This window comes from Schistocerca nitens, chromosome 2 (genome assembly GCF_023898315.1).
Source record: "Schistocerca nitens isolate TAMUIC-IGC-003100 chromosome 2, iqSchNite1.1, whole genome shotgun sequence".
In the NCBI taxonomy this organism is placed as follows: Eukaryota; Metazoa; Arthropoda; class Insecta; order Orthoptera; family Acrididae; genus Schistocerca; species Schistocerca nitens.
Genome location: NC_064615.1, coordinates 594013704 through 594041328, shown reverse-complemented (window position 1 = coordinate 594041328; position 27625 = coordinate 594013704). Strand labels below are relative to the sequence as shown.

The following is a 27625-nucleotide window of genomic DNA, read 5'->3' as shown; positions in this document are numbered from 1 at the left end:
AGACTGATGCAGACATGAAAAGAATGGAAGCCACATACAAATCTGATGCTCAATACATGGTTGTAAAATAAGTTTGATAGAAAAAAATTTTCAAGTAAATAATATTTAATAAAGAAAAATAACAGGAAGTGTTAATCTCTCAGAAGAGTAAGAGTTGTAAAGACAAGGTCACTGCATGATGTTTAGTAATCAACTATACATAACATGCTCACTGCAAGCATTTATAAAGTAAATACTTATTTGACCATACAGCAAAACTGGTAAATGTGTCAGCTGTAGAAGTTTTCATAGGGGAGCACGAACCTGAGGGAGCCGTGCTCAGCAAACTCTATGATGAGGTAGAGTGGGCCACCAGGCGAAGTGCAGGCACCCAGCAGGCGCACCACATGAGGGTGTGACACAGTCTTGAGCAGCTCGTATTCGGATAGTAGGTCCTGCTGCTCACTAGAGCCCGCACCCTCCTTCAGCGTTTTCACTGCCACTGTTGTCGCACCTGCAAGCACCACATGTGCAGCAAGTTCATCATTTATTGTACTGTGTGCATAATTGCATATCCAAGACCAAAGAATATGTGACTGAACACACCGCAGATATGGCCAAGCTCAGTCACCCTATGTACACACATATACCACCCCCCCCTCCACCCTCCCCCCAGACCCCCGCCTCATCTCTGTAGCTCCACATCTGATAATAAATACAAGTGATATTATAGACTTAAAATCCAGTAGCTAGCACCTGCTATCAGCTTCTGGTGATACACTACTATTTAAGACCCAGTAGCTAACATCTACTACATATCCACACTAGCTTCTAGTGAGACACTACTATTTATGATCTAGTAGCTGACATCCATACTATTTAAAATCCAGTTAAACCTAATGCCTAATGCCATATAAATTGATTTATTTGCTTACAATTGGTTATGTTGTGATTCTGTATTGTGCTTGTCAACATGCCTCTCATGTCCTGGATGTAAGAGTTGTTTTAATGGCCACATGTAGAAATTTCGAGGAAATATCTGGAGGAAACTGACACTGATACTAAAATGCAGAGGGTGCACCCTACTTACGTTGTGTAGCAGACAGTGAGTTATGGCAGTGTTGTATGGCAGAAAGTGCTCAACATCACTGTTGCGTGGCAGAAGGTACTTCATACTAAGTTGTGTGGTGGAGGGTGCTTTGTATCATGTTGCATGTCCGGAGGGTGGTTTTACAATGTTGTGGGGTGGAGGCCGCTTCTTACCAATTACATATGGCAGAGGGTGCTTGGTAACTATGTTTTTTGGCAGAGGGTGCTTTTTACCAGTGTTGTGTGGCAGGGGGTGCTGTGTACTGGTAACGTATCATGGAGGGAATTGATCATACCAAATTGGCTTGACAGTTGCGCGTAGTGGGTGGCACTGTAGCTCTCAGTTCCCATCAATGCTATTTGATGACACTTCAAGTGCCTAATAAATATGGAACAATAACATCTGTGCCTCCTGAGAATTTTCCTCACGAGCATTGCTTGAATCATTTAAGTTCTCTGAAAGTGACGATATTCAGTTATGTAACATTCTTCCATGAATTACTATAATAACCCTACATAGTGGCCTGTAAACGAAATTACTGTTACATCAAACAAGTCATTTGGCTGTACATATTTTGAGTTACTTTTACAAAGCTGCAATGGGTTGCTAGAATATAATAAGAAATATTTGTCCATTCCATGCATCCCAGACACTGCTACAAAGTAATCAAGTATGAAATATTGTAATGAAGTGGAATACTTACATTCCATACAGAAGGTGATGAGAAAAGCATACTGAAGGAACAACACAAAATTGCTAGGAAAATTTTTGACCCAAAGTTGACAGGAGAGGGATACTGCACTCTCAGAAAAACAGAGAGAAGACATAAAGCCTAGCAGAAGATATCAGGAAAAGAACACCATAGGTCACACAAGTCAAACTTGAACTAGAAGGAGTACAAATTGATCCAACAGAAACTGAAGACAGTAACACATATCGAGACAATATACAGAATTGGAATGTGATGTCAGAGACTGAAGCAATTCAGGAACAAAGTGGACTGAAGATAGAAAGAGCCCCTATGAGAAAAAAAGGAGAATCACTGAAGATCAATTAAGATCAGAAAGAATGCTTGAATAAGGCTTTTGTTTATTGTTTTCAGACTGGTTTGATGCATATCTCCATGCTGGTTTATCCTGTGCAACCCTCATCATCTCAGGATAACTATTGCAACCTGCATCCATTTGAATCTGCTTACTGTATACATGCCTTGGTCTTCCTCCACCTCTTTTAACCCCCCACACTCACTTCCATTATCAAACTGATGATTTCCTGATGTCTCAGGATGTGTTTAATCAAACAACCCCTTTATTGGGTTCAGTTGTGCCACAAACTTCTTCTTACTTCAGTTCGATTTAGTATCTCTCACTGGCACTCTATCTATACCATCGCATTTTAAAGTTTCTATTCTCTACAAATAACTTCAAAAAAGACTGCCTAACACTTAAATTTATATTTGATGTTAACAAATTCCTCTGTTTTATATTTGTTTTTCTTTCTATTGCCAGTGTGCATTTTATGTACTCTCTATTTTGTCCACTATCAGTTAATTTGGTGTCCAAAAAGAAAAATTCATATACTACTTTTACTATTTATTTTCCTAATCTATTTCCCTGAGGATCACCTGATTTAATTCGACTACATTAAACTACCCTTGCTTTACTTTTGATGATGTTCATCTTATGCACTCTCTTCAAGACACTATCCATTACATTGAACCTCTCTTCCAAGTCCTTTGCAATCTTTGGTAGAATTATGTACAACGCCATTGGCAAACTTCAATGTTTTTATATCTTCTTCCTGAAATTTAATTCTCTTATGAAACTTCTCCTTGGCTTCTTTTACCGATTGGTCATTGTGCAGATGAAACAACATCCTCACTCCTTTCTCAGTTACTACTTCCTTTTCACATTCTTTGACACCTAGAACTGTAGTCTGACTTCTACAAAAATTGTAAATAACCTTTCATTCCCTGTATTTTATCTCTGTTGCCCTCAAAATTTCAAAGAATGTGCTCCAGTTATCATTGAAAAAAGTTTAATCCATACTTACAATTGCTATAAATGTAACAGTAAGTCGTAGAGACAGTGTCGCCTCATGAGTTCCTACATTTATCCAGAACCCAAACAGATCTCTCCCAAGATTGGTCTCTATAAGTTTTTCCCTTCTTCTGTAAATAATTCATGTCAATATTTTGCAGTAACAAAGTATTAAAGTGAAATTGGAATTATTACAAATGGCTCTGAGCACTATGGGACTTAACTGCTGAGGTCATCAGTCCCCTAGAACTTAGAAACTATTTAAACCTAACTAACCTAAGGACATCACACACATCCATGCCCCAGGCAGGATTTGAACCTGCAACCGTAGCGGTCGCGCGGTTCCAGACTGTAGCGCCTAGAACCGCTCGGCCACTCCGGCCGGAGAATTATTACATTCTTTATGAAGTCTGAGGATATCTTCCCTGTGAAATACATTTTGTTCAGCATTTTCATGGCTGGCTCTCCGAAGGATCTCAGGCTATGTTGTTTACTCCAGGTTCTTGTTTATACTTGGGCCTTTTCAGTGCTTTGTCAAGTTCTTCTCTCAGCATCAAACCTCCCATCTTATATACACCTACTTCCTCTTCTCATTCTGTAGCACTGTCCTCAGGTTTATTTCCAATATATGAATCCTCTATGTGTTCCTTTCAGCTTTCAACTTTTTCCTCTTTGACTGTTACTGACTTGTAATCTGAACTTTCCATATTCTTGAAGGTGCTTTTGCTCCAAAGGTCTCCGTCTTTCCCCTAGATGTGTATGTTTCTATAGCTTTGCATTTGTCCTCAAGCCATTCCTGCTTAGCCATTTTGCATTTCCTGACAATTTCATTTTTTTTTAGATGTCTGCATTCACTTTTGCCTGCTTTTTTGCTTGATTTTTATATATATCAATAAAATTTTACCTGTGTTATCCAAGGATTTCTAGCAGATCTTGGCCTTTTATGTATGTGGTCCTCTGCTGCCTTTACTATTTAATTTCTCATTACACCCACTTGTCATCTATTGTACTGCTTCCCTCTGTTTCCATCCAGTTCTACCTAATGCTTCCTTTTAATATCTCAACAGCCTCTGGTTCTTTCAGTTTATCCAGGTGCTATCTTTATAAACTGATACCTTTTTTGTAATTTCTTCAGTTTTAATCTGTGATTGATAACCAAAAAAGTATGTTCAGAGTCCACATCTGCCTGTGGAAACATATTACAGTTTGAAATCTGATTTCAAAAGCTCTATATTACAATCAGTTCAAAATCTTCCAGTTCCTCTGATCACTTTCACCTTCACAGGATTCTTTAATTTCTAACCAAGTGTCAGCAATAATTAAACTATGTTCTGTGCAAAATTCTATTGGTGGCGTCCTCTTTCATTCCTTTCCTCCAGTACACATTCTTCTACTACTTTTTGTTCTTTTCCTCTTCTATCATCGAATTCCAGTCACCCATTATAATTTAAAAAACTCCAGAAAGAAAGTAAGAAAAAAGTTGTTATAGCAGCAGACTTCAACTTAAATGTCTTAATTGAAACAATGATTTCACAAAATTTCGTGACTTTTCTGAAGTCACTAGAGAAAACAGCAGTCAGTGACCTGCATTGATAGTATTATTACCAACTACAAATTTGCCAATAGAAATAAGCACAAATACTGCTTAGACTTGGGTATTTCAGATCAATCAGCTCTGTTTATTGAGCTCCCAAAAGCAAATAACTTAAAGCCTCTAGTTGTGTATATAAAATGGGATCTCAGTAAAAGTAAAATTGATTTATTCCACAGTAAATTAAGTATAATAAGCTGGCCTGTAGACCACAACAGTTCAAGTTCAATAAACTATGACAAATTCTTAAATTGTTTCTTAGAGATATTTAATGAGTCATTTCCTCATAAATCTAAGTGAAAGAAAGTAAATGGTAAACTCAAATGGATTACAACAGGAATAAAAATTTCTAGTGCCAGAAAGAGAGAGCTCCACAATGAGTGAAAATCAAACAGAAATCCAGATTTTGTTACTTATGTCAAACAGTATAAAGTTGTATTTAGGAAAGCTGTAGTGGCAGCTAAGAAAATGGCAAATAATAAATTCATAAGAGAACACAGAAATAAGACAAAAACTGTGTGGTCAGTTGTTCAGTCCGAATTAGGAGCCAAAGTAAAAATTCATGAGATTTTGAGAGTTAGATGTGAAAATGAAATTATAGTAAACCCTGTTCATATAACAAGTTTTTCAATGAATTCTTCCTAAATGTAGTAAGATCAGATGTGGATATGACATTCTATCAAGGCATCACAAATTTGGAAAATGGCCATAACACATCTTTTAAATAATTTGAAAAAAAAGAGTCACCCAAAGGGATGTGGAAAAGTAAATATTGTCTCTAAAACACAAAACCTCACATGGGTAGGATGAAATAATCACATCTGTAATCAAGTGTGTGTATGATATTATTTCTCAGCCACTGTCAATTATTATAAATCAATCTTTTGAATAGAGATGCTTTCCAAATGTATTGAAATATGCTAAGATCAACAGAAGAAATGGGGAATTACCACCCTATCTCTCTTTTGCTGGTCTTCTTTAAAGTGTTTGAAAAGATTGCAGCAAAACAAATTAATAAATTTCTTCCTGTAAATGATATAATTTTTAAAAACCAGTTTGGATTCCAACAGGGTAAAAGCACTGTGAATGCTATAAATGAGTTTATCCAAAAAATAGGCTCCACATAAGATAAGGGTAGAAAGGTCACAGGAATATTCTGTGATGTAACTGAAGCTTCCGATTCAGTGAACCATGCATTACTCCTCCAGAAATTACAGATGTATGGAATCAGGGACACTGCTTTAAAATGGAAACAAATAGGAAACAAAGAGTAATTTTAACTTCAAATGGAACCAATTATTCCTCAGACTGGAAAACAGTTTTCCAAGGAGTCCCAGAAGGTTCAGTATTGGGTCCCCATCTGTTTCTTTTTTAACACTTTCTGTTTTGACCACAACTACAGCACTCACCACAGAGATAATTTCAAACTTCCAACGCATCGTTTAAAATGTTATGCCAGAGTAAATGGGGTTAAAAATTTTCAGTAAAATAAAAGGCAGTAATATATTTAAGATGGAGCTTGGTCCACTGAAAAGATTGCTCTTTAGTCTTCTGGTGGAAAAGTGTTATTAGTCTGTCGAAGAATTCATTGAGGACACCTTCACAGTCTGAACACAGGGATTGTATTACACGTATTATTTTATGTACTTGTGTAGCTGTAACTTAGAAATGTAAAATATAATGTAAACTTTTGTATTTCTACTTAAAAAGAGAAAAAAGTTTCTTTGTGTAAACCTTGACATGTCTCCTGCACATCAAGTCAAATGATTTGAGAATTCTACATAAAGAGATGAATAAATCACATATCACATAAATTTACATCTCTTTCTTCTATCTGGATGATTTCCTTTACCTCTTCTGTGGAGCTAGTGGGCATGTGAACTTGCATTAATGTGGTGGATGTTGGTTTAATGACAGTCTTAGCTATGACAATGCATTCACCATGCTATTCATATAGTCTTACCTGCATTCCCACTTTATTATATTTTAGACCTACCACTGCATTAATCCCTATTTAATTTTGTGCTGATAACTCCATACTGGTCTGACCAAAAGTCCTGTTCTTCCTGCCACTATACATCACTAATTTCCACTATAACTTCAAGCAATCCATTTTTCATTTTAAATTCTCTAACCCATTCACCCATCAAGGGATCTAACATGCCAGGCAATGACTAGTTTTGTTTTTTCTGATGACAAACCCTCTTGAGTAACCCTGCCTAGAGATCCAAATGTGGGACTATTTTATCTCAGGAATGTTTTACACTGGACATGGTCATTAAGCTATACAGTAGAGTTGCATGCCCTCAAGGGGAAAAAATAATGCTTTCAACTGTTCACAGCACCAGCATACCAAAACTATATCACCTGCTGTTACAAGGTCAGATCAGACAGTGAACTGGACTGTTGTCTCTGCAATGGGATCAGGAGAACCATACTCAGTGTGGTGCAAGATCTCAGCTAATGCTCATGCAATGAAGTCTGAATGACAGGCACAATGTGCATGTTTGTAAAGCCATGTCACCTACAAGGGTCGGACAAAAATATGGAAACAATAAAAACACAACACACTGTGTTGCCAAATACGGTATAGGAAACCATTTGGCATTCAAAATAGCTTTCAGTCATCTCTGAATGTATAAATACAATTCCTATGTGGTTTTCAAGAGAATCTTATACCATTCTTCTTGCAAAATAATGGCAATATTGGGTAACGATGATGGAGATGGACAGCAATCATGCACCCTTCTCTCCAAAGTAGACCACAAAGGCTCAATATTATTCAGATCTGGTGACTATGGTGACCAGGAGAAATGTGAGAATTCATCCTTGTGCTAGTAAAACTAGTCCTGAATAATGCAAGTTGTATGAACAGGGGTCCTGTCATGTTGGGAAAAAAACATCAGCATTGAGGTACAAACATTTTACCAAGGGATTGACCTGATCAGCCATAATGGTTATATGACCCTTGGCAGGGATGCAACTCTGCAGAGTAAAGACAGGGCTCATGGAATACCATGATATGGCTGCCCAAAGCATGACTGAACCTACGCCATATTTCACTCTTGGGATGTAAACTCAGCCAGAAGTTGGAAAGAGTATGAAGCAAGACTCATCTGAGCAAATGACATTCTTCCATTACTTCATAGTCAAGGTGTCCGCCCCGATAGCTGAATGGTCAGTGTGACGGACTGCCGTCCTAAGGATCTTGGGTTCGATTACCGGCTGGGTCAGAGATTTTCTCTGCTCAGGGACTGGGTGTTGTGTTGTGTTCATCATCATTTCATCCCCATCTGGTGCGCAGATCACCCAATGTTGCATCGAATATAATAGGACCTGCACCAAGGTGGCTGGACCTGCCCCGTAAGGGGCCTCCTGGCCAATGACACCAAATGTTTGTTTCCATTTTTTTTCAGAGTCAAGGTTTATGGCTTTGGAATCACGTTTCCTGTTACAGGTATTTGGATCATAGATGAGCAGTTTTGGAATTCCAGCTCACCCTGCACTTCCCTGATTATTAATTTATTTATTCATGTTCTGTTGATCCAGTATACAAGAGAGTTGCACAAATATGGAACGAGTCATACTTATATATGAAAATGTACTTATAGATGCCAATAAACACAAATTATAATATGTGTATAGAAACAAAACATGCTAATAATTACAGGCTTAGGCATTTCCTACAGTTAAGGGAGATATAAACCAATCAAATAATAAATTACAATTATTCCAAGTTACAAATTACAAGTTTGATGGAACTGAAGTACATCATTAGCCTGAGTGAAAATTTCCATACTAACGTAGCTTGTTGTGTTCTGTTAGAAAGTGGTAATAGCAAATATTACAAGTACAATGTGTCATATCTAAGTTACAGTGTAGAAATGTCTACACTAAAGAGTTCATTAAGAGAGTGGAATGAGTTTTCCAGAAGATAATCATTTAATTAACTTTTATCCTGCGGCATTACACTGGTAAGATTTTTTATGTCTAATGGGAGAGCATTAAGCAGTGTTGTGCTTGAGTAGTGTACCCCCTTTTGTACTAAACTCAAGACTCAAGTTTTTTTCTGTCAACATGCAAGTTGTATTTTGATCTAGCTTCATACACTGAAGAGCCAAAGAAACTGGTACACCTGCCTAATATCATGTAGGTCTCCCACAAGCACGCAGAAGTGCCACAACACAACATGGCATGGATTCGACTAATGTCTGAAGTAGTGCTGGAGGGAATTGACACCATGAACCCTGCTGCAGGGTTGTCCATAAATCTGTAAAAGTACGAAGGAGTGGAGATCTCTTCTGAACAGCACATTACAAGGCGTCGCAGGCTCAATAATGTCCAAGTCTGGGGAGTTTGGCAGTCAGCAGAAGTGTTTAAACTCAGAAGGGTGTTTCTGGCACCACTCTGTAGCAATTCTGGAAGTGTAGGGTGTGACATTGTTCTGCTGGAATTGCCCGTCGGAATGCACAATGGACATGAATGGGTGCAGGTGATCAGACAGGATGCTTATGTACATGTCACCCATCAGACTCGTATCTAGAGATATCAGGGGTCCCATATTAACTCCAACTGCACTTGCCCCACACCATTAGAGAGCCTCCATCAGCCTGAACATCCCCCTGCTGACATGTAGGTTCCATGGATTCATGAGGTTGTCTGCATGCCAGTACACATACATCCACTCGATAAAATTTGAAACGGGACTTGTTCGACTGGCAACATGTTTCCAGTCATCAACAGTCCAGGGTCAGTATTGGTAGGGGCAGGTGAGGTGTAAAGCTTTGTCTCATGCAGTCATCAAAGGTACTTTAGTGGGCACTCGCCCAGAAAGCCCATATCAATGATATTTCGATGAATGGTTCATATGTTGACACTTGTTGATGGCCCAGAATTGAAATCTACAGCAATTTGCGGAAGGGTTGCACTTCTGTCATGTTGAACGATTCTCTTCAGTTGTCATTGGTCCTGTTCTTGCAGAATCTATTTCTGGTCACAGCGGTCAAAGAGTTGATGCTCTACTGGATTCCTGATATTCATGATATACACGTGAAAATTCCCAAATGGCTCTGAGCACTATGGGACTCAACATCTTAGGTCATAAGTCCCCTAGAACTTAGAACTACTTAAACCTAACTAACCTAAGGACATCACACACACCCATGCCCGAGGCAGGATTCGAACCTGCGACCGTAGCAGTCCCGCGGTTCCGGACTGCAGCGCCAGAACCGCTAGACCACCGCGGCCGGCGTGAAAATTCCCACTTCATCGCTACCTCAGAGATGCCGTGTCCCACTGATCGTGCGCCGACTATAACACCACGTTCAAACCCACTTAAATCTTGATAACATGTCATTTTAGCAGCAGTAACTGATCTAAAAAATGTGCCAGACACTTGTCTTAGATAGGCTTTGCCGACCACAGTGCCGTATTCTGCCTGTTTACATATCTCTGCATTTAAATACACATGCCTATACCAATTTCTTTGGCGTTTCATTCTAGTTATGAAATGTACTAGTGCTTTGTGCGTGGGAAGGTTGTTAATTAAAAAGCACATAAGGGATAGGATGTATTGTGAGGTCATTGTTAATATCTTATGTATTTTAAAAAGATTTCTGCATGTATAATATCTGTTAACTCTGCTTAGAATTCGGATTGCTCTTTTCTGAGTGACAAATATTGTAGGGAGGACTCGAACCTGCAACAGCATGAGCCGCGCGAACTGTGGCGAAGCACCTCAGACCCCATGGGTACCCCGCGCGCCTTTGCATACTTCATTCTATTTGGGATGATATCTTGTTGATGAGGTTGACGAAACGTCTGACAAAGTGTTAAACAATTGGCATTATGACAACCTTGGTTGAAATATTTCCAGAGCCAGATACTTTTTTTTTTTTTTTTTTTTTGCATTTTAGTGATGATCCTTTTTAGCTCAATGAATATAACAGAGAATTTGTTCAGTTGACTTATTTTGCGTAATCCAGTAGTTGTTAGAAAATGCTTATTAAGGAAACTTGCAACTGCATCTGTTTCCTTGATCAAATTACCACAATATTTTTATTTCTATGCTGGATACACTATCATCTTTTTTCCACAAGACTCCTTTGATGACACTCCATATGGTTTCTATTTTGTTATTTGAGTTGTTTGTTTAAGATTTAATGTGTAAGATTTTAGAGCACTTTATAATTATTTTTATGATTTCACAATATAATCAATAATGTTCTCTTACTGTACGTTCATCAGAACTACTTTGTGACATGTAACTCTTTTTTGTCTTACATGAAATTTTTATCTCGTTTGTGATCTCGAGTTTCATTTTGAAAGCCTGGCGATTAGTTTTTATAGTTTATGGTGAATTCATCTATGAATAGGTTAAATTTAATATTTGCGTGTCTTTCTTTATGTACGGGGCTCCGCTCAGTTTGGTCATGAGCTGACTGAATTTTCTAATGTGTCCACAATTATCATTATAAAAAAAGTAAAAACTGCTTTAGGTTTAGTGTTTCCTTCATGTCGTTTTGATGCTAACAGGGTTCGTGAGTGTGACATTCAGTTCTACAGTGACTTTGCGGCTGTCGAACTGTTATTTTTGAATTATTTTCTTATAGTATGGGGGGTCCACTGCTTCTACAACCTTTTTAACGGATTTCAGCCTGCTGTCAGCCGATACAATTTTCTTTTGCGATTGCAATTTTGACATTAGGCCATTTTCAAACATCTAAAAAACATAATACAATTTAATGAGAACGATTTACAAAGCGATTAACAGAAGGTACAGCCAGTTTTGTAGTTTTTTGGCATTCATGTACAGCATTTACAAGATTTTTGACATACATAAAAACGTAATATGCACAACTGCACATCAAAGAACGACCAGACAGCGATACTACTCAGTATTACATGTTATGTGTTGCAATTTTGAGTGGATCGTACGTACCACACAATTACAGGTGTGAACTTGCAAAACATTAGAGTAAATGTCTAAAACAGTCGATAAAATTTGTATTTTTGAGGTCTGTTTGCTCACTGACTACGTATTGTGGTTGTTCTTTAGAAGTGCTACAAATCTCAATTTGTTCTAGAGCGTCCTTTAATCTGCCTTTACCTACATTGTGTAGTACATTCAAAGATTCCTCTATGACGTTTCGTGGATGTGCACTTTCACCACATCTTATTTTATAAATCCTTGGCTGTGCAAATGGTTTTGTTTTGTGGGTTGTGTGATTATTGTCCCTACTTCGTTATTTGTGCGGAACCCAATTCGTACATTAGTTTGAGCAAAATTATCGGCTATTGTGTCTGATAGGGCACTATAATAAGGTAAAGCAACGTATCTTATTTTTATGGTTCTCTTGTTAATGTCATTTTTCATCTCTATTGTTGCTTTTGTCATGTAATTTGATAGTATACATTTTGTCTACCTCGTCAGCACTGTAGCATTATTTTTCGCCACAGTCCACTGTAGAGATGGGCAAACTGAAACACGTAACTGTTTCGAAACAAATGAAACAGTACAATGTCATGTTTCGATACGCTATTTCGAAACAGTGAAACAGTTTGTGTTTTGTAATCTAATAAACCTAGACATTTTATCATCTTGAATGTCTACTGTATAGGTATGTCCATATAAACACAAACGAGGTGCGAGAGCGCTAATCATATCGCAGAAAGTATGAAACTATCACTTAGCCGTCTTGGCAGTTTCGTATTTCATGCAGCAAATGCGCTGCTTTCGTGTCGTGTGACTTTCATACTTTTCAATTGGCTGAGGACAGCCATAGCTGAAGACAGAAGAACCACCACGACGGAACTCGAGGTGGGAGCGAACTGCAGAAACAACGGATATGCTACTGGGATTCCCACATTCCGCTAGTATGGGTAATATACCCATCCTGCTAATTTCCATGCACACAAAGGGAATCATTGTGGATAATAGGCAGAGTGACTATAGACGCACAAATAACGCCAAGTAATTCGAATAAATAACAAAATATAACAGAAAAAATTTTGTCTTTCAAGGTGTTTCGAACCGTTACTGTAAATTCACCATGCTTCCCAGCCCTTCCCGTTCACCATTACACTATCAGTGATATGTCAAACAGATTGCTTGCAATTATACCTACATTAAATTTATGTATATGTATAATAACTGTCACTCTACGCCTTTTTTTATTCAAAATGTTCTAGGCTTACTTGCGTTTCTTAATATGATTACTGTACTTGAACAGAGAAACGTATGTTATAAAAAAAGTGTAATTTAACCGAATGATTTTCACATATTTATTATTTTGAATGTGAATAGTATGCGTTGTTTTATTGTTTGGTTAGTGTTTATAAAGCAAATGTTACGCCATTTCGGAATAGGACAGTCATCTAGAAACGAAGCTTTATTTTCGGATATCTTAAGCTTCATGCTATTGCTTGTCAAAACGATTTCGACACTCTTGAAAGTGTTTCACGAAGTGGTATGTTGTGTTTCAGTACCTGTGCCGAGCCCGAATCTCGTCCGACACAGAGCGGAATGAAACATCATGTTTCGATACAATCAGTCCGTTCCAAGCACAGGTGGACTGAAACAGCCTTATTTTGAAACAACGATACAGTTTCTGTGTCTGGCTCGAGATCGAATCTGGTCCGGATATCCGAGACAGGGGCGGAATGAAACACCACTGTTTCGAAACAGTGAACCACAGCCGTTCCGAAACACTGAAACAGTTCCACGTATCGACACACTGTATCGAAACATAGAAACAGTGGCCAAGTCTAGTCCACTGTAATGACCATCTGTCACGATCACTCAACACATTTTGGTCGTGTTGTGAATTAGCGGATGATGTTGTTCCGCTTTCCCTGTATACGGTATAAATCTTTGATACGACGCCTTTTGGAACGCCAAACGCTTCGGTTACGTTGGTTACAGGAACGCCTACCGTATGAGCACCAACAATTTGCTCATGTTCGAAACCACTGAGCTTCGACATAACGCACTTACAGCTACACAGAATACTGTTCTGACCACGACGGACAACATTTGTAACGTTTTCAGGGCATTTGCCAGGTGCCGTTCGTGGTGAAATACAAAAGCGCGTCCCACAAGCTTGGGTAGCATTTGCACTTATGCCCAAGCGTGCAATCGCGGCGTTTCCATATTTTTGTCCAACTCCACGTGTTCGCGGCAAAACTAGTATCCAGCGTGACCAGATGCAAGTGTTTAAAAAGGAGAACAAACAGCTTCAAAAAGGAGGACAAAGGAAGAAAAAAGAGGACACATCAAACGGGTCAACTGCAGATGAGGATGCCACCGTCAGCTATGGACAAGTCACGTGACTGTCGGGAATTACCGGTAAAACTAGTAATTAATTGTTACTGATGGTCAGGTGGTGGTTCACTGAGCAATATAAAAAAAATTAAAAACACATTGTGGTGACGGTGTGGCGTCAATTGTTTTGTTATGTCAACAACACGGAATTGTTTACAAAGCGAAAAACGGAAGACCATTCACCTGCCTCCATTCGGCGCATCGCTACAAACAACTACAATTCAAGCAGCAGCTGAAAACTGCACTTTAACCTTCCGAATACAAATACATTGAATGACTATGAAACAATGAAATAAAACTATGACAGTTACTCTGTCGAGTTATTTCTTACCTTTATTGGCCACTGAGACGTACGTTCCAGCTCTACATATCCTACATTCCACTTCACATTCATTTCTCCCTTTCTTAAAGCCGGATATTTGTAGGAAAGGATATCAGAAAATGTACACTTTCGTTTAGGCATAGCCAAATATTTTACCTAACTCACTCGGTTAAAAATTACACTCACAAATCACACGTGCACTACAGGAAGCCAAGCCAAGACAAAGCGAAGATACGAAACGAAATTTTTTAAATAATCGATATTTGCATTCGCTTATAGGTAGATCAACGATAACATCGACGATCCTGGTGTCACCTACCAACACCGCCTTCGTGCATGTTTGTCAAGAAGGCTGTGCCAGTAGTTAAAGTGTTTAAGAAAAGAGCCAATAGAACGGGACGAATTGTAAATTTAACTGTATTACGCTCAACTTTGCGAAAAAGCCGGACACTGTAAAAATCCGCCCAGACCCCGGACAAAGAGTTAAAAAGGAGGACATATCCGGACTAATACGGACGTCTGGTCACCCTAAGTATCCACATGGACAGGATGAACATTGCCTGCAAGGTGACCACTTTTCTGACTTCCCTCGATGCATCAGCAGCATTGGACGGACAGCGGGCGTCACATCGTTCCACGCCTGCAACCCCCGAAAGATTTTCTGTGTTATTTTGATATACTACGCGAATCCAGTGTGCCAGAAATGAACAAAGTTTGGTGCAAATAAGAAATTGTTTTCCCATGTCCCTGCGTCAGTAAATGACATTACATCTGCATTTTATGAACTCGAGAAATGAGAAGGGAACTTTTGAGTCTGCGTAAGCCACGAGCAAAGAGTCCGCCCCCGTTAGCCAAGGGGCCCGGGTTTAATTTCCGGCTGGGGCAGGAGATTTTCTGTGCCCAGGGACTGGATGTTGTGTTGTCCTCATCATCATTTCATCCCCGTCTCCGACTTGCATGTCGCCCAATGTGGCATCGAATGCAGTAAGTACTTGACGTCGGCGGCCGAACTTCCCGGCATGGGGGACTCCCGGCCCACAATGCCGTACGCTCATTTTCACGAACAAAGAGTGACAAGGGCCTGACAGACTTTCTATTCCAGAATCTTTTTTACATATACGAAGAAATGCTTCCTGGAGCTACCACTTCCCCTCCTAGCCAGTATTTTATCTTCAAAAATGTTTGATACACGCCTTTACGGTCAAAAAATAAAACATTCATTTGGGTTTTGGATGTGTTAGTTGGTTCAGTGTAGTTTGGTATCACCCCGTACTATTTAACTTGCATCCTGTACCGTGCGTCACAATGTTCTGTTAAAGGATTACGTCTTTTTTTAATGAATCTGGCTTGTATGTAATTCCGGTCCCGGGAAGAATTTTGTGGACCGGCTAAGCTGTGCGATGCCTGTGCAGACTTCTCCCAACCACCTTCTCTGCTGCAGGGAATTGCTAAAGCTTTCCGACTAACGACGTATACCAAATTATCAAATGACGACCGAACACGTATTTTCACATTCAACCATCCGTTTCCAGATGTTAATTGCATAGTTTCTTTTACAATTCAGCGCATTAACATGACGCTAATACATACTTTCTCTATGAGAACTCAAACAAGAGCGCCGCCGAACTAACAGTAATACAAAAGCTTTCTTACATTACATTAAAAAAACATCGTTAGTTTTTCTTCAAAGAGATTCCATAATCCCATTTATTCCGTGCTCGTCTTCTGGGTCCATTGACTGCATACCAGACGCACAAAAAGTAGTCAGCATTCTCCTTGCTGCTACAGCTTTCCTCGTACGCCCACTCTGCAGGAACAAATGCGGTATTTGATCCCCTACTTTACTTAAACACTGTGAACATCTTTAGTTGACTCGATAATTCTTCATATAGCGGAACAGGTCTTGACCCATAACGTCCTGTTACACTACACCCGTTACACTCCCGTACATGAGTCACAAATTTTAACTTTCTGCTTTCCTTTTCCTTGCACAGTTGCCTTCGAACATTGGAAAATTGTGGTAAGGTCTTATGGGACCAAACTGCTGAGGTCATCGTTCCTTACGCACTTCACACTTCTTAATCTAACTTAAATTAACTTACGCTAAGGACAACACACACACCCATGCCCGAGGAAGGACTCGGACCTCCGACGGGGTGAGCCGCACATACCGTGACAAGGAGCCTCAGACCGGACGACTACGCCCCACAGCCTCTTGGAACATCTTTTGGGTCCCCTATTTTCTATTCTCAGGGTCCACCACACTCTGCCGAATCTCTTCCACATCCACATGAGCACTGTCACTAGTTTTCTGCTTATTACTCGTTGTGCCAAACACAGCATCAAGCCGGATTCCCGCTGAGATGGCCTCACGGATTTCATCCAACTTTTCATAAACAATGCGCAATCTGTAGCTTTACCATATTCTGTGAGAACTATCCTCGAGCAGATCTACTTCTTCTGAGAAGAGATGTCCGTGAGCATCAATTTTTTCACGAAATCCTACTTAGTTCAGTAACGAGTAATTCTACCACAGTCATATATATATATATAAAAATTGAGACTCGGAGGAATTACAATCACTGGCTGCCAGCAGGCATTGGTGTAAATCAGGCCCGCGAGAGCCAGCAAACCGGCCCGCCTTGGCTGGCCGGACATCCCCGGTATCCGGCCCGCCAAATATTTGAGGTGGTACCTATACTGCCAACAATTGAGTTTCGAGGCCTATCGTGACCAATACACCGGGGCATTGGCTCTGCTACTCGCTACAAGACTACATAACTAAACTTATTGTTGCGCTGCTGCGTTGAAATACTCTACCTCTGTTACATCTTGCAGTAATAGTATTGCTAACAATGATTTTGAGATTTCGTTAACTTTGCAGGACGCTTTCGTGAAGAATGTGCAGTGACATACTTTTTTTGTCGGTGAAATTCGCCAGAATAAAATACGCCAGAATTTCGGTCAGGTACGTCCACCAATCAAAATTAAATAAAAATCGTAGTTCGTTTCAGTGCTAGCTGTTCCCACAACCTTAGATTTTTGCGATTTCATCTTTCCTTTAGCCTTACATTACGGTGATCGTGGAGTGATAGGGTGCTTTAATCCCACTAGGAAGGTCTTGGCCCTTATGACTTCGTGGAGGAGTCAATGTGGCCCGCGGACTAAAAAGTTTGGAGACCCCTGATGTAAATCAATGAGGGGAAGTTGACAATTTGTGCTGGACCAGGATTCACATCTAGGTCACCTACTTACTGGGCAGATGTGCTAACCACGGCGCCATTCAGACACAGTGGTCATTGCATCTACACGGACAGTCCTAGCGCTGTCCCATCAGACCCAAATTTTCAACTTATCGCATACTACTAACGTAATGCCCCTCGCCCATTATCCTCGTTCCTCGCAGCATTTCGCCGGTTTCCGCAAGAGTTCGAGCGTGGTGTGCACCTGCACTGAAGAGATCATTGGCTGCCCTTGCCTGAATTATGTATATGTGGTGTCTGTCCTTCCGGGCATATCTGAAGGAACAGACACCACATTTATAGAAAAAAATACATCTAAGTGATCAAGCCTGCAAAATTCGTGATACATTGAAACTCATAACAAGAATCATCGAAGTAACAACACATTATATGCATTTACACAAGACGATGTGTAATTTGTATGCTACATCAATCGCAAAATGAGTTTGTCGTACTATCAGTAATCAAGCTGATAATATTTCGTAATAATACGAACGAAAATTAGAGGGAATTAACGTGTAACTATTCAGTTCACATATTAAAGTTACAGGAAAACTGGAAGAGCGTGGATGAGCAAATTTTACACCTTTTCCCCGAGGTAACTGCAGTAGTGGTCCATAATGGCTGCTCGAACAAAGACTGTATCTATTTCTAGTTATGTAGCTCCCAAAACTACCTAGAAGCAAAATACCAAGTCAAAAATTAATTTTCTTTCATAAAGATGGTTTCAGGGAGCTAAAATTAATTCTTACACCGGAATGAAGTAAGTAAATTAATTTCTTGTGACAACAAACTTCATAACATCAGCAATTTTCTACGCAGGAACTAGAAGTACTAGACACATGTTTGTCTGGAGCATCTTACTTATTCTGGAAAGGATACAAATTTTCTGTAACTTGAATTATATGGCCATATTACTGTTAGCAATATAATGTCTGGAGTAATTGGTACATTTCTACTTTCATTCACTCGTCTTGCAACAACAGATCGGCTGGCGCAGCGAGAGGGTGGTTCAAATGGTTCAAATGGCTCGGAGCACTATGGGACTCAACTGCTGAGGTTATTAGTCCCCTAGAACTTAGAACTAGTTAAACCTAACTAACCTAAGGACATCACAAACATCCATGCCCGAGGCAGGATTCGAACCTGCGACCGTAGCGGTCTTGCGGTTCCAGACTGCAGCGCCTTTAACCGCACGGCCACTTCGGCCGGCGAGAGGGTGGAGCAGGGGGCAAAATCCCCAGACCCAAAACCTCATGAGGAGGGGGGACAAGTCTCTCAAGGTTCGGAACCTCCTGGGTGATAAGTTGGCGAATATCAAACTGCTAAGGTCAAACAAATTTTGTATCACTCAATAAATGAAATAACATTATCCCAGCACCAGCAAAACCATTCTAGTTAATCCTTTCCACTTCAGTTCTTCGGTTTTATGACTTACATGACAATTGTATACAATTCTATTTCATGTTTAATCTTGAATGCACAATATTTTCTTTAGATATCGTGCGGTAAAACTTCCTTGAGATGGAGTCGAACATGTACTTTCTTTAAATGTTGTTGAAAGTCCTACCTATACATTTCCCCAACAAATGTACACAGCAAGAGCTGTGAAACATCGTTATAATTTGGTAGGTTTGTCAATAACATTCAGAGATAAGGTACTTCTGATTCCATCGCAAGGTGATGTTACACGAAAAATGAGTATACAGAAAATATTTCGCATTCAAGAGTAAACACAACATAAAATATTTCTATTTGTATATAGTTGTTCTGGAAGAAACGTAAAAGTGAAAAAATGGCTCTGAGCACTATGGGACTTAACATCTGTGGTCATCAGTCCCCTAGAACTTAGAACTATTTGAAACTAACTAACCTAAGGACATCACACACATCCATGTCCGAGGCAGGATTCGAACCTGCGACCGTAGCAGCAGCGCGGTTCCGGACTGAGCGCCTAGAACCGTTAGACCACCGCGGCCGGCCGTAAAAGTGAAGAAATAAAATGGCATGCAAGAGGCAAGTTGGCCAGTCTGATGCTCAGAAGTAAATAACTATTGTTCTTAAAACACATTAGGAAGGTCAGAGACTGACATTACAGGTATTCAATTATTCTTGATGCAACTCGCGATTCCAGTCATACTGAAAAAACAACGTTTATCCTACCTAAGAAAAGCATTCCCTTAAGGATAAAGTGTGATGCTGTTACTTGTAGTTTATTTGAAATTGTGGCGATAAAAGTTAAATTTATCTATGTCATTACGAGAAAATATGAATTCCCATGTATCCCACACTCTTGAACATTCACTTAAACCTCTTCTTAAGGAATGCGGTTAAAATTTGTATTTAATCCAAAGCATGACCATGAAGCAAATTTACTTGATTATATATGCCAGTAGCATAAAAATATGCACTATCACTTATTCTACTATTTTAAACAGTCACTTAAACTGTTTTTGGCATAATGCAGGCTTTAATAGTGCATGCAAGTAATTATTCTTGGTAAATAAACAAATGTCTGTGCAGTGTGATGTATAAATGTTCATCTACTACTGTATTGTATCAATTGACTTGTCCTACATTACTTGTACACTGGTTGTACAATATGTAATCAACACGCCCAAATAAACAAATAAAAATCCTACGTTATATTTCCTTCAAGAAGGAAATTGATAAATATGAAACAGAGAACGGTTTTTGGAATCGTAAATTGTAATCTGGAAACGAGTGTTGCTATTGCACATTTAATTCGATCAACATCTATGAAACACTCAATTCCTATCAATGATAACGGAAGTAATATTAGAGGGTCTTATAAATAACCTCAGACACACTTTCTTCGTGAAATTCTCTTGCAAAATTTTCGCTATTTGTTTGTGGTGCCTTATGTGGAGTACTTGTAGTTTGTCATGAAGCAGATTCTTTTTTCGGAGTGATTCAACTTCTTTGCAATCCGTTCAGTAGTCGCCCACAACGATTGGAAATTCTGAAACAGTGTGCTGGAAGTTCTTTGTATTTCATGTCTGATACCTGCTGGAGTGCTCGGTTTGACGCCACATTACCAATTTCAGCTCACTTTGATAAGATTATCATTGCTGTTGAAACTATCAGTAAGTTAATTTTGTGAGCTGAAACACATTCTGTGGTACAGAGTCTTTTGGTTGTGTGAGATCATTCAAGTGTTTAACCGTGGCATAAATTTATTTAAAGTTGTTGGTACCAATTGACTACTGAAGCAAATTACCACAAGCTCGAAATATTATAACTGATGTTGAGGTAGGACATTTTGAGAGCTTATTAAATGACTTAAAATATCTTTGCGAAAATTGAGACGCCATTCTCTCTGATCTAAAGTTGTTCCCACTGTAATTAATATCGATCCTGAATTTCCGGGACTGCAAACTAAGGAGAGGAAATCATTTCATGATGAAACCAGAAGTGAAGTGACAGATGTGAATTCAAAAGATTTATTCAAGATAAATGTATTTCATGTTATTATTGACCGTCTATTGTGTAACTTGATTATCGGATATGGAACTGTGAAGATTTTAGATGGATCATTGGGTTTTATGGAAATACTCAAAGATGACTGACAATCAGAACACTGTGGCATGCTAGTTATTTGTCAATGGATACCGTAATTATGTCACAACAGATTTAGAAGAAGAAACTGAATATTTGGAAACGATTTATAGTTAAAACGTTGAATACATTGATTTGGAATCGCTAGACGTCCAGAAGAAGATTCATGAGTTTAGATTCTGAAGCTTATTTCCGTACATACGTGTAGTTTCCCTTATCATTTACACCTTTCCTGCGATTTTAACTCAAGCATAAATGTTACGCAGCTCTCTGGCTCGCGTTAAAAACTGTCTCAGATCAACTATGCATCAACAACGTCTCACAATTTCGGGGACCTTGGCAACTGAATATAATATAGCAAGACACCTAGACTTTGAAGCTGTGATTCAAACATTTGATGAACGATTGGATCGCAAAGCTCCATTGACCGTGTTAATGGGCAACGCCGTTGCACGACTCTGCTGTTTACAATGTGAGAGTGCTGATGTCTGCTTACTGAACTGTGTGGGCATGCCAGGGAACTAGCAGGGAAGGACTGCTCCGTATCACAGCGTTATTGGCACTGGCGTTTCGTCAGTGTACAAATCCATGTAATATTTAGGCGCTTTGTTTTAAAGTGAAAGTAAATTAAACCAGTTTAAAAAATAAAACTAAATGGAGCGTACTTGCATTTTACAATAATTAATTGTAGAGTAGCCTTTGAAGGTGATCTTGTAAGTTTGTCAGTTGCATCACTTTTCTCCGTTGAGTGTGGGTCATGGTTGAGCTATCATACAGTTCTCAAGCTGTGGTGGTCTTGGCTCCCAACAACTGTCACTTCATTTCAAACAGTTTATTACTATTTTTTCAGTCTCCTGCTCTATGGAAACATCATAGCGCTGGTATTCTTTTTTGGCACAGTTAACGTTTATACACTCATTCATGATTCGTACTATTCGCATGTTAGTTCTTTCAAAGCTGCAGTGGAAAACAGGAGGCATGGATTACGACTATTTTTCGTTTTATTGCATCCCAAATAATGTTGACTGAAATATAACATTATACAAAGTGTATCATAATATCTATTACTAGATTTCTGAAATAACAGAGGGCATGAATTAAACATTCTTCTTGATAAAGCAATGTCCGGTAATGCGTAGTTTTGAACTTGCACAGGGGTGAAGGAAGATGTGTGTTGTAGTAACAGTGCTGGCAAGACAACGTTGCAAAACGAGTATGAGATGTGGAGCATGGTCTTAGCAAAGGCACATCACGCAGGTGTCCTGCAACTGCTTTTTTCTGTGAAGCTATTATAATTAAATACACTGAGAGCTGCAAATATATTTATAAATATTGTTTAAATTCGTAGCTGCAGCAGTCTACTGTAATTCTGGTTGAAAATGTGCGTGGAAATCAGAATGAGAGTGCAGAAAGTGTGCTCGGAAAAAATTACGTACTGGAGGCAACAAATTTAATTTACAGTGTCAGTTCTGTAATCAGGAAGTCTGTCTTTCCCCACTTTCGTAGAAAAACAATGTTACATATTTTTATACGCGAAACTAAGTAAACAAATTTCATAGAATATATTCTGTGACCAACAGTAACAAACGGTTGCGCTGATGTATAAGTTCGTAGCGTTTTTCTGTAAGGTTAATAAACACAACAGATACACATAACAGAGACTTTATTCATCAATTTTCTCCTTCACTATTTACAGCAGTCTATCAACGCCGGGATAATTTTTCGATTCTAAGATTATAGGAAGTATGTGGTTTTCAGGTGAAGTACCCGTTTAGCCATGTTCAAGAGTGCATTTTCATCTGGAAAGGAAGTTCCGTGCAGATTGTTCGATAGAGAGCAGAAAAGGTGAAAATCCGAGGGCCCAAGATCAGGTGGATAAGGTGTGTTGTTTTTTTGTCAGTCTAACAGAGTGCGGGCGAGCTTTATCATGGAGAAGCATATTCCTCATCGTTGTTCTTGGAATGCATCTGCAAATTATCAGTTGTTGACAATGTATGTCAGTAATGATAGTTACACCTCAGGGAAGCAATTCGTAGTACACCACACCATCACTGTTCCACCAGATGCATCATATTATATTTCGTGGATGCGTGTGCTTCTTTGTATGGGGAGTTGCTGCTCTGTTTGGGCTCAGCCATCCCCTTTTCCTTATGTTAGCATAAAGACACTCTTAGATGGCCCTTGGATTGTCAACCATGTAGAGTGAAATAGACGTCAGGACGACAGTAGTTTTGTTTAATTAATTTGTTTGATCTGGCCCTCGGCCGTTGTACATCAGGAACAGCTTGTTGGAGGCGTCCAATTGCCTCTCATGCGAAACAACAGACATGCAGCATTGCTAACGGTGCAAAGAGCGGGGCCGATCCTGGCGTCACTCGAATGCTGTTGCCAGCGACGTCTTGGGCTGCGACCGTGGTGGCAGCTGACGACACCGCGTAGGCGAGAGGCTGGCGCTCTGTTCCGACAGCGGCTGCTTTCGCGACTCAGAGCAGGCTGCCCCGTCCCGTGGTCGAACAGCGGACTCCATACTGCATTTCAGGCCGTCACTCCAGGTGTCACAAAGTCTCCAGGTGATACTGAGATGAGAATATTTAAGTACACGAGTGACTGCGTTCTTATACGCTCCAGACCATGTTTGTTCTGGACTTAAGGCATATATTCCAAACACTTCTGCGGTCTGAATCGTCTTGTCACGGTTCTTCCCCTGTCGGACATTCGAGTCCTCCCTCGGGCATGGGTGTGTGTGCTGTCCTTAGTGTAAGTTAGTTCAAGAGATTAAGTAGTGCGTAAACCTAGGGACCGATGACCTCAGCAGTTTGGTCCCATAGTCCTTACCACAAATTTCCAATTTTAAACACTTCTCTGGTGGCGAGCGAGGAAAGGCTTCCATCCTTCCACTAGTGTACTGCAGCGTCGGCTGTTGCTATATCGCACCCAGTTGGCTCTGCTTCGCAAAGCCTGTCGCCGTGTTTTGCTTCGCAACGCATAAAACGCTTGCCTGCCTGCAGCTGGCTCCATTGCAACTCATTTCCACTCTGACTTACTTTTTGATCGAATATCGTCGATATGCTACATTGCCCTACCTTTTATCAGCTCCCAGTCCCTCGAGTCGACCAAACTAGTCTATCATTTACATCTACAGTTCCTGGCGACCGGCCCTTCTGGCCCTGTTTCGCCTCTTAAGAATTGTTCTGACAATTGGTTTTCTTATCCTGATCACTTAATCTTACAAATTTCTATGGTGCATGTTGCCCTACTCCTAAACTCAAACACCATGGAACTTATTTTCGTTACTAGGCTTCTTACACAAAACTTCTAACTTTCTATTCCAAAATTACGAACTAAAATGAATCAATTACGCTTAATACTAACACCCTGTGTATTCACCTTCCTTCTGCTGCTTTCCTGCTCGTGGTAACCAGTTCACTAGAGTCTGAAAGACGGCTGGGTCCGAACTCAGTCTTATCAGACACCCAATAATTGCATTTCAGACCACCCTTCCATCTCAGCCAGATTTCGAAGGTTTCTCACAAAGGCCCGCACAACCTCAGCCGCCTTACCAGAAAAAGGAACAGTTAAACTTGCGACTGACAAATCGACATCCTGTCATGACGATCGTGACTCTAGCAACGCAAGCAGTTCTCTATTATATTAATTGTGCTAACCTTTCTAACAATATGCATACTGCTTCTGACACACCTTGCATCTCTTGTTCTGTCGAAGCTTTGACCTTGACAACTCTAATCACGAGCAATATCGACTCCCAGCATTACCTAGCCATATGCCCCCAACAACTGCATGTATTACGTTTTACTGGAACTGATTCTATACATGGTACTGAGTGGCCCTCAACGTTACACTGTGCACATCTAACAAGCACTACCCCGTCGGAACTTCTATTATCTCTAAAACTAGACAAATCGACTGTTTCTCCGCTTACAATAAAATCTACTTTACAAAAAGGACAATTGTCAAACCTTTTCTCCACGACCAAAATACAATAAAAATTTCTAAACTAACCATTCTGTAGGCTGTAGGTTCAAATGTTGCTCTAAGAAGGCAACGTCAGTATTCTGACACCAGTGTCTGGTGACCCATGGATTGTCACCTGTGGAGAGTGAAATGAGACATCGTGACGAAAGTAGACTTGTTTCTTTATTCTGGCCTTCAACCGTAGTACATCAAGAACAGCTTGGTGGAGGCGTCCAGTTGTCTCTCATGCGAAATAATAGATGTCCAGCATTGCTGACAGCACAAAGAGTGGGGCCGGGCATGGTCGCTCAAATTCCACTGCCAGGGACGTCTCCAGCTGCGACCGTGATAACAGTGTGGCAGTGCAGCTGACAGTACTGTGGAGTTGGCTGTGATCTCCCTCCAGCTAGCTGGCGGCGGTGGCTCCTTTCATGACTAAGGACAGGCTACCCTGTTCCGTGGTCGAACAGCAAACCCCGTACAGTATTCAAGGTTGCCACTCCGGGTGTCACAGGCTCGTTGTGTAGGCTGTGATACTGAGACGGGAATATTTTATTACACGTATGGTTGAGTACTTATATGCTCCAAACTATGTTCGTTTGGTGCTTAAGTCATGTACTCCAAACACTTCCGTGGTGGCAAGTGACGAAAGGCTTCCGTCCTTCCGCACCAAACTGCAGTGCCGGCTAGTGCTGTAGCGCACCCATCTGGTTCTGCTTCGCAGCGACTGAGACCTTGATTTGGCTTAGAGTACATGGCACCCATATACCCGATTTTTGAACCTTCCCAATCGAATGCAGATGACGCACGATGATGGAATGACCACAGTTCATTACGGTATCAGTTATCGAATACAGTGACCTGGATAATTGTGGATTAATGTGTTTAAACGATCTTCATCAAACCTCCTGAACATGGAGAGTCATTAATGTCAAAACGATCCTTCTTCAAACGACAAAACCATTTTCTTATCGTGCCTTTGTCCAGTGGCATTATCCTCATACAAGTTGCAAATATTTCTGGCTGCCTCCACTGCTATTACCTCTCTATTGAACTCAAACAGAAGACAATATCGGAAATGTTCCGATTTCTCCACTTGGTACTTCATTTCCTAGCGTCCGCGGGTCCACTCACCATCTCCAAAGGACAGAATGACAATATGTAAACTCAAATAGCAACAGTGAACTACAAAGAAAAAAAATGACAATTGACAAATAAACGCCGGACTCTGTGGCCGAGCGGTTCTAGGCACTTCGGCCTGGAACCGCGCCACCGCTACGGTAGCAGGTTCGAATCCTGCCTCGGGCATGGATGTGTGTAATGTTCTTAGGTTAGTTAGGTTTAAGTAGTTCTAAGGTCTAGGGGACTGATGACCTCAGATGTTAAGTCCTATAGTGCTCAGAGCCATTTGCACCATTTGCACAAATAAACCCATAGTACCAATATGCAAAACAAAAACGATACCAATTTATGCCCAACTTAATAACTTTAGTAGTTCATTGTTTGTATGGTAGGAATAACAACTGAAACAAATCCTTCTAAAATCTGTGTGATGAGAGCAATGGCTTTTGGACAGAAAACGAAGTATTTGCTAACACTGTATTACTGACAGGTAACGTTTATATTCTTGTCCTCTACGACATCAGAAAATTAGGAACAGTTATTCTGATACGCTTGTATATAAACTTTCTGCTCAGCATCGGAACACTTCGTGATATTTCGTCGAGGGCACCCGGTTTCTAAATACAGTGCAATGACATGTCACAGTCTGTATAATTTCCTCGAATGCTCACGTATTCTGTAATACAGGACAGCAATGCATCCGATATGCTACCGAAGTTAGTAGTATGTACTGTTAATAGTGGCTCAATAGACACGTATATGTACTACGGCGCGCTCTCATTCAACCTACTGTTCAATGTAACAGCTGTTAATTCGCTCGAATTCCATCGGCGATATCTCGCGCAACATTTAGTACCGTGGTGTAAACTGGCGGAAAAAAGTTCTGTTGGAGTACAAAAAAGGCAGATATGTCCCTCTTCAAAAGACTGACAGTTCTCATACCAACTTCCTCTACAAAAATTTAGGCATGCGATATTTCCGTGCCGGCCGCGGTGGTCAAGCGGTTCTAGGCGCGCAGTCCGGAACCGCGCGACTGCTACGGTCGCAGGTTCGAATCCTGCCTCGGGCATGGATGTGTGTGATGTCCTTAGGTTAGTTAGGTTTAAGTAGTTCTAAGTTCTAGGGGACTGATGACCACAGATGTTAAGTCCCTTAGTGCTCAGAGCCATTTGAAACATTTTTTTGATATTTCCGTTTTTTCAACACAGAACCTTCTAAATCCGTTTATCCAGTCCCTGTTCGTAGTGAAGCCTTCATATTCAGCTTCTCCCTCTCACTGCCACTGTCTATGTCTCTACATCTACATCATACTCCGCAAGCCACCTAATGGTGTGCGGCGAAGGGTACTTTCTGTACCACTAATTTAG

General features: G+C 40.2%; 1 protein-coding gene across 1 annotated transcript in view; it reads right to left on the bottom strand.

The window, feature by feature from the left end:
* Positions 1-27625, bottom strand: part of LOC126234508 (proto-oncogene tyrosine-protein kinase receptor Ret-like) — a 141164-nt gene that overhangs the window by 26547 nt on the left and 86992 nt on the right. Inside the window, exon 8 of the mRNA XM_049943202.1 lies at positions 304-493. Within this exon, the coding sequence (XP_049799159.1) occupies positions 304-493 (190 nt within the window). The remainder of the gene's footprint in view (positions 1-303; positions 494-27625) is intronic.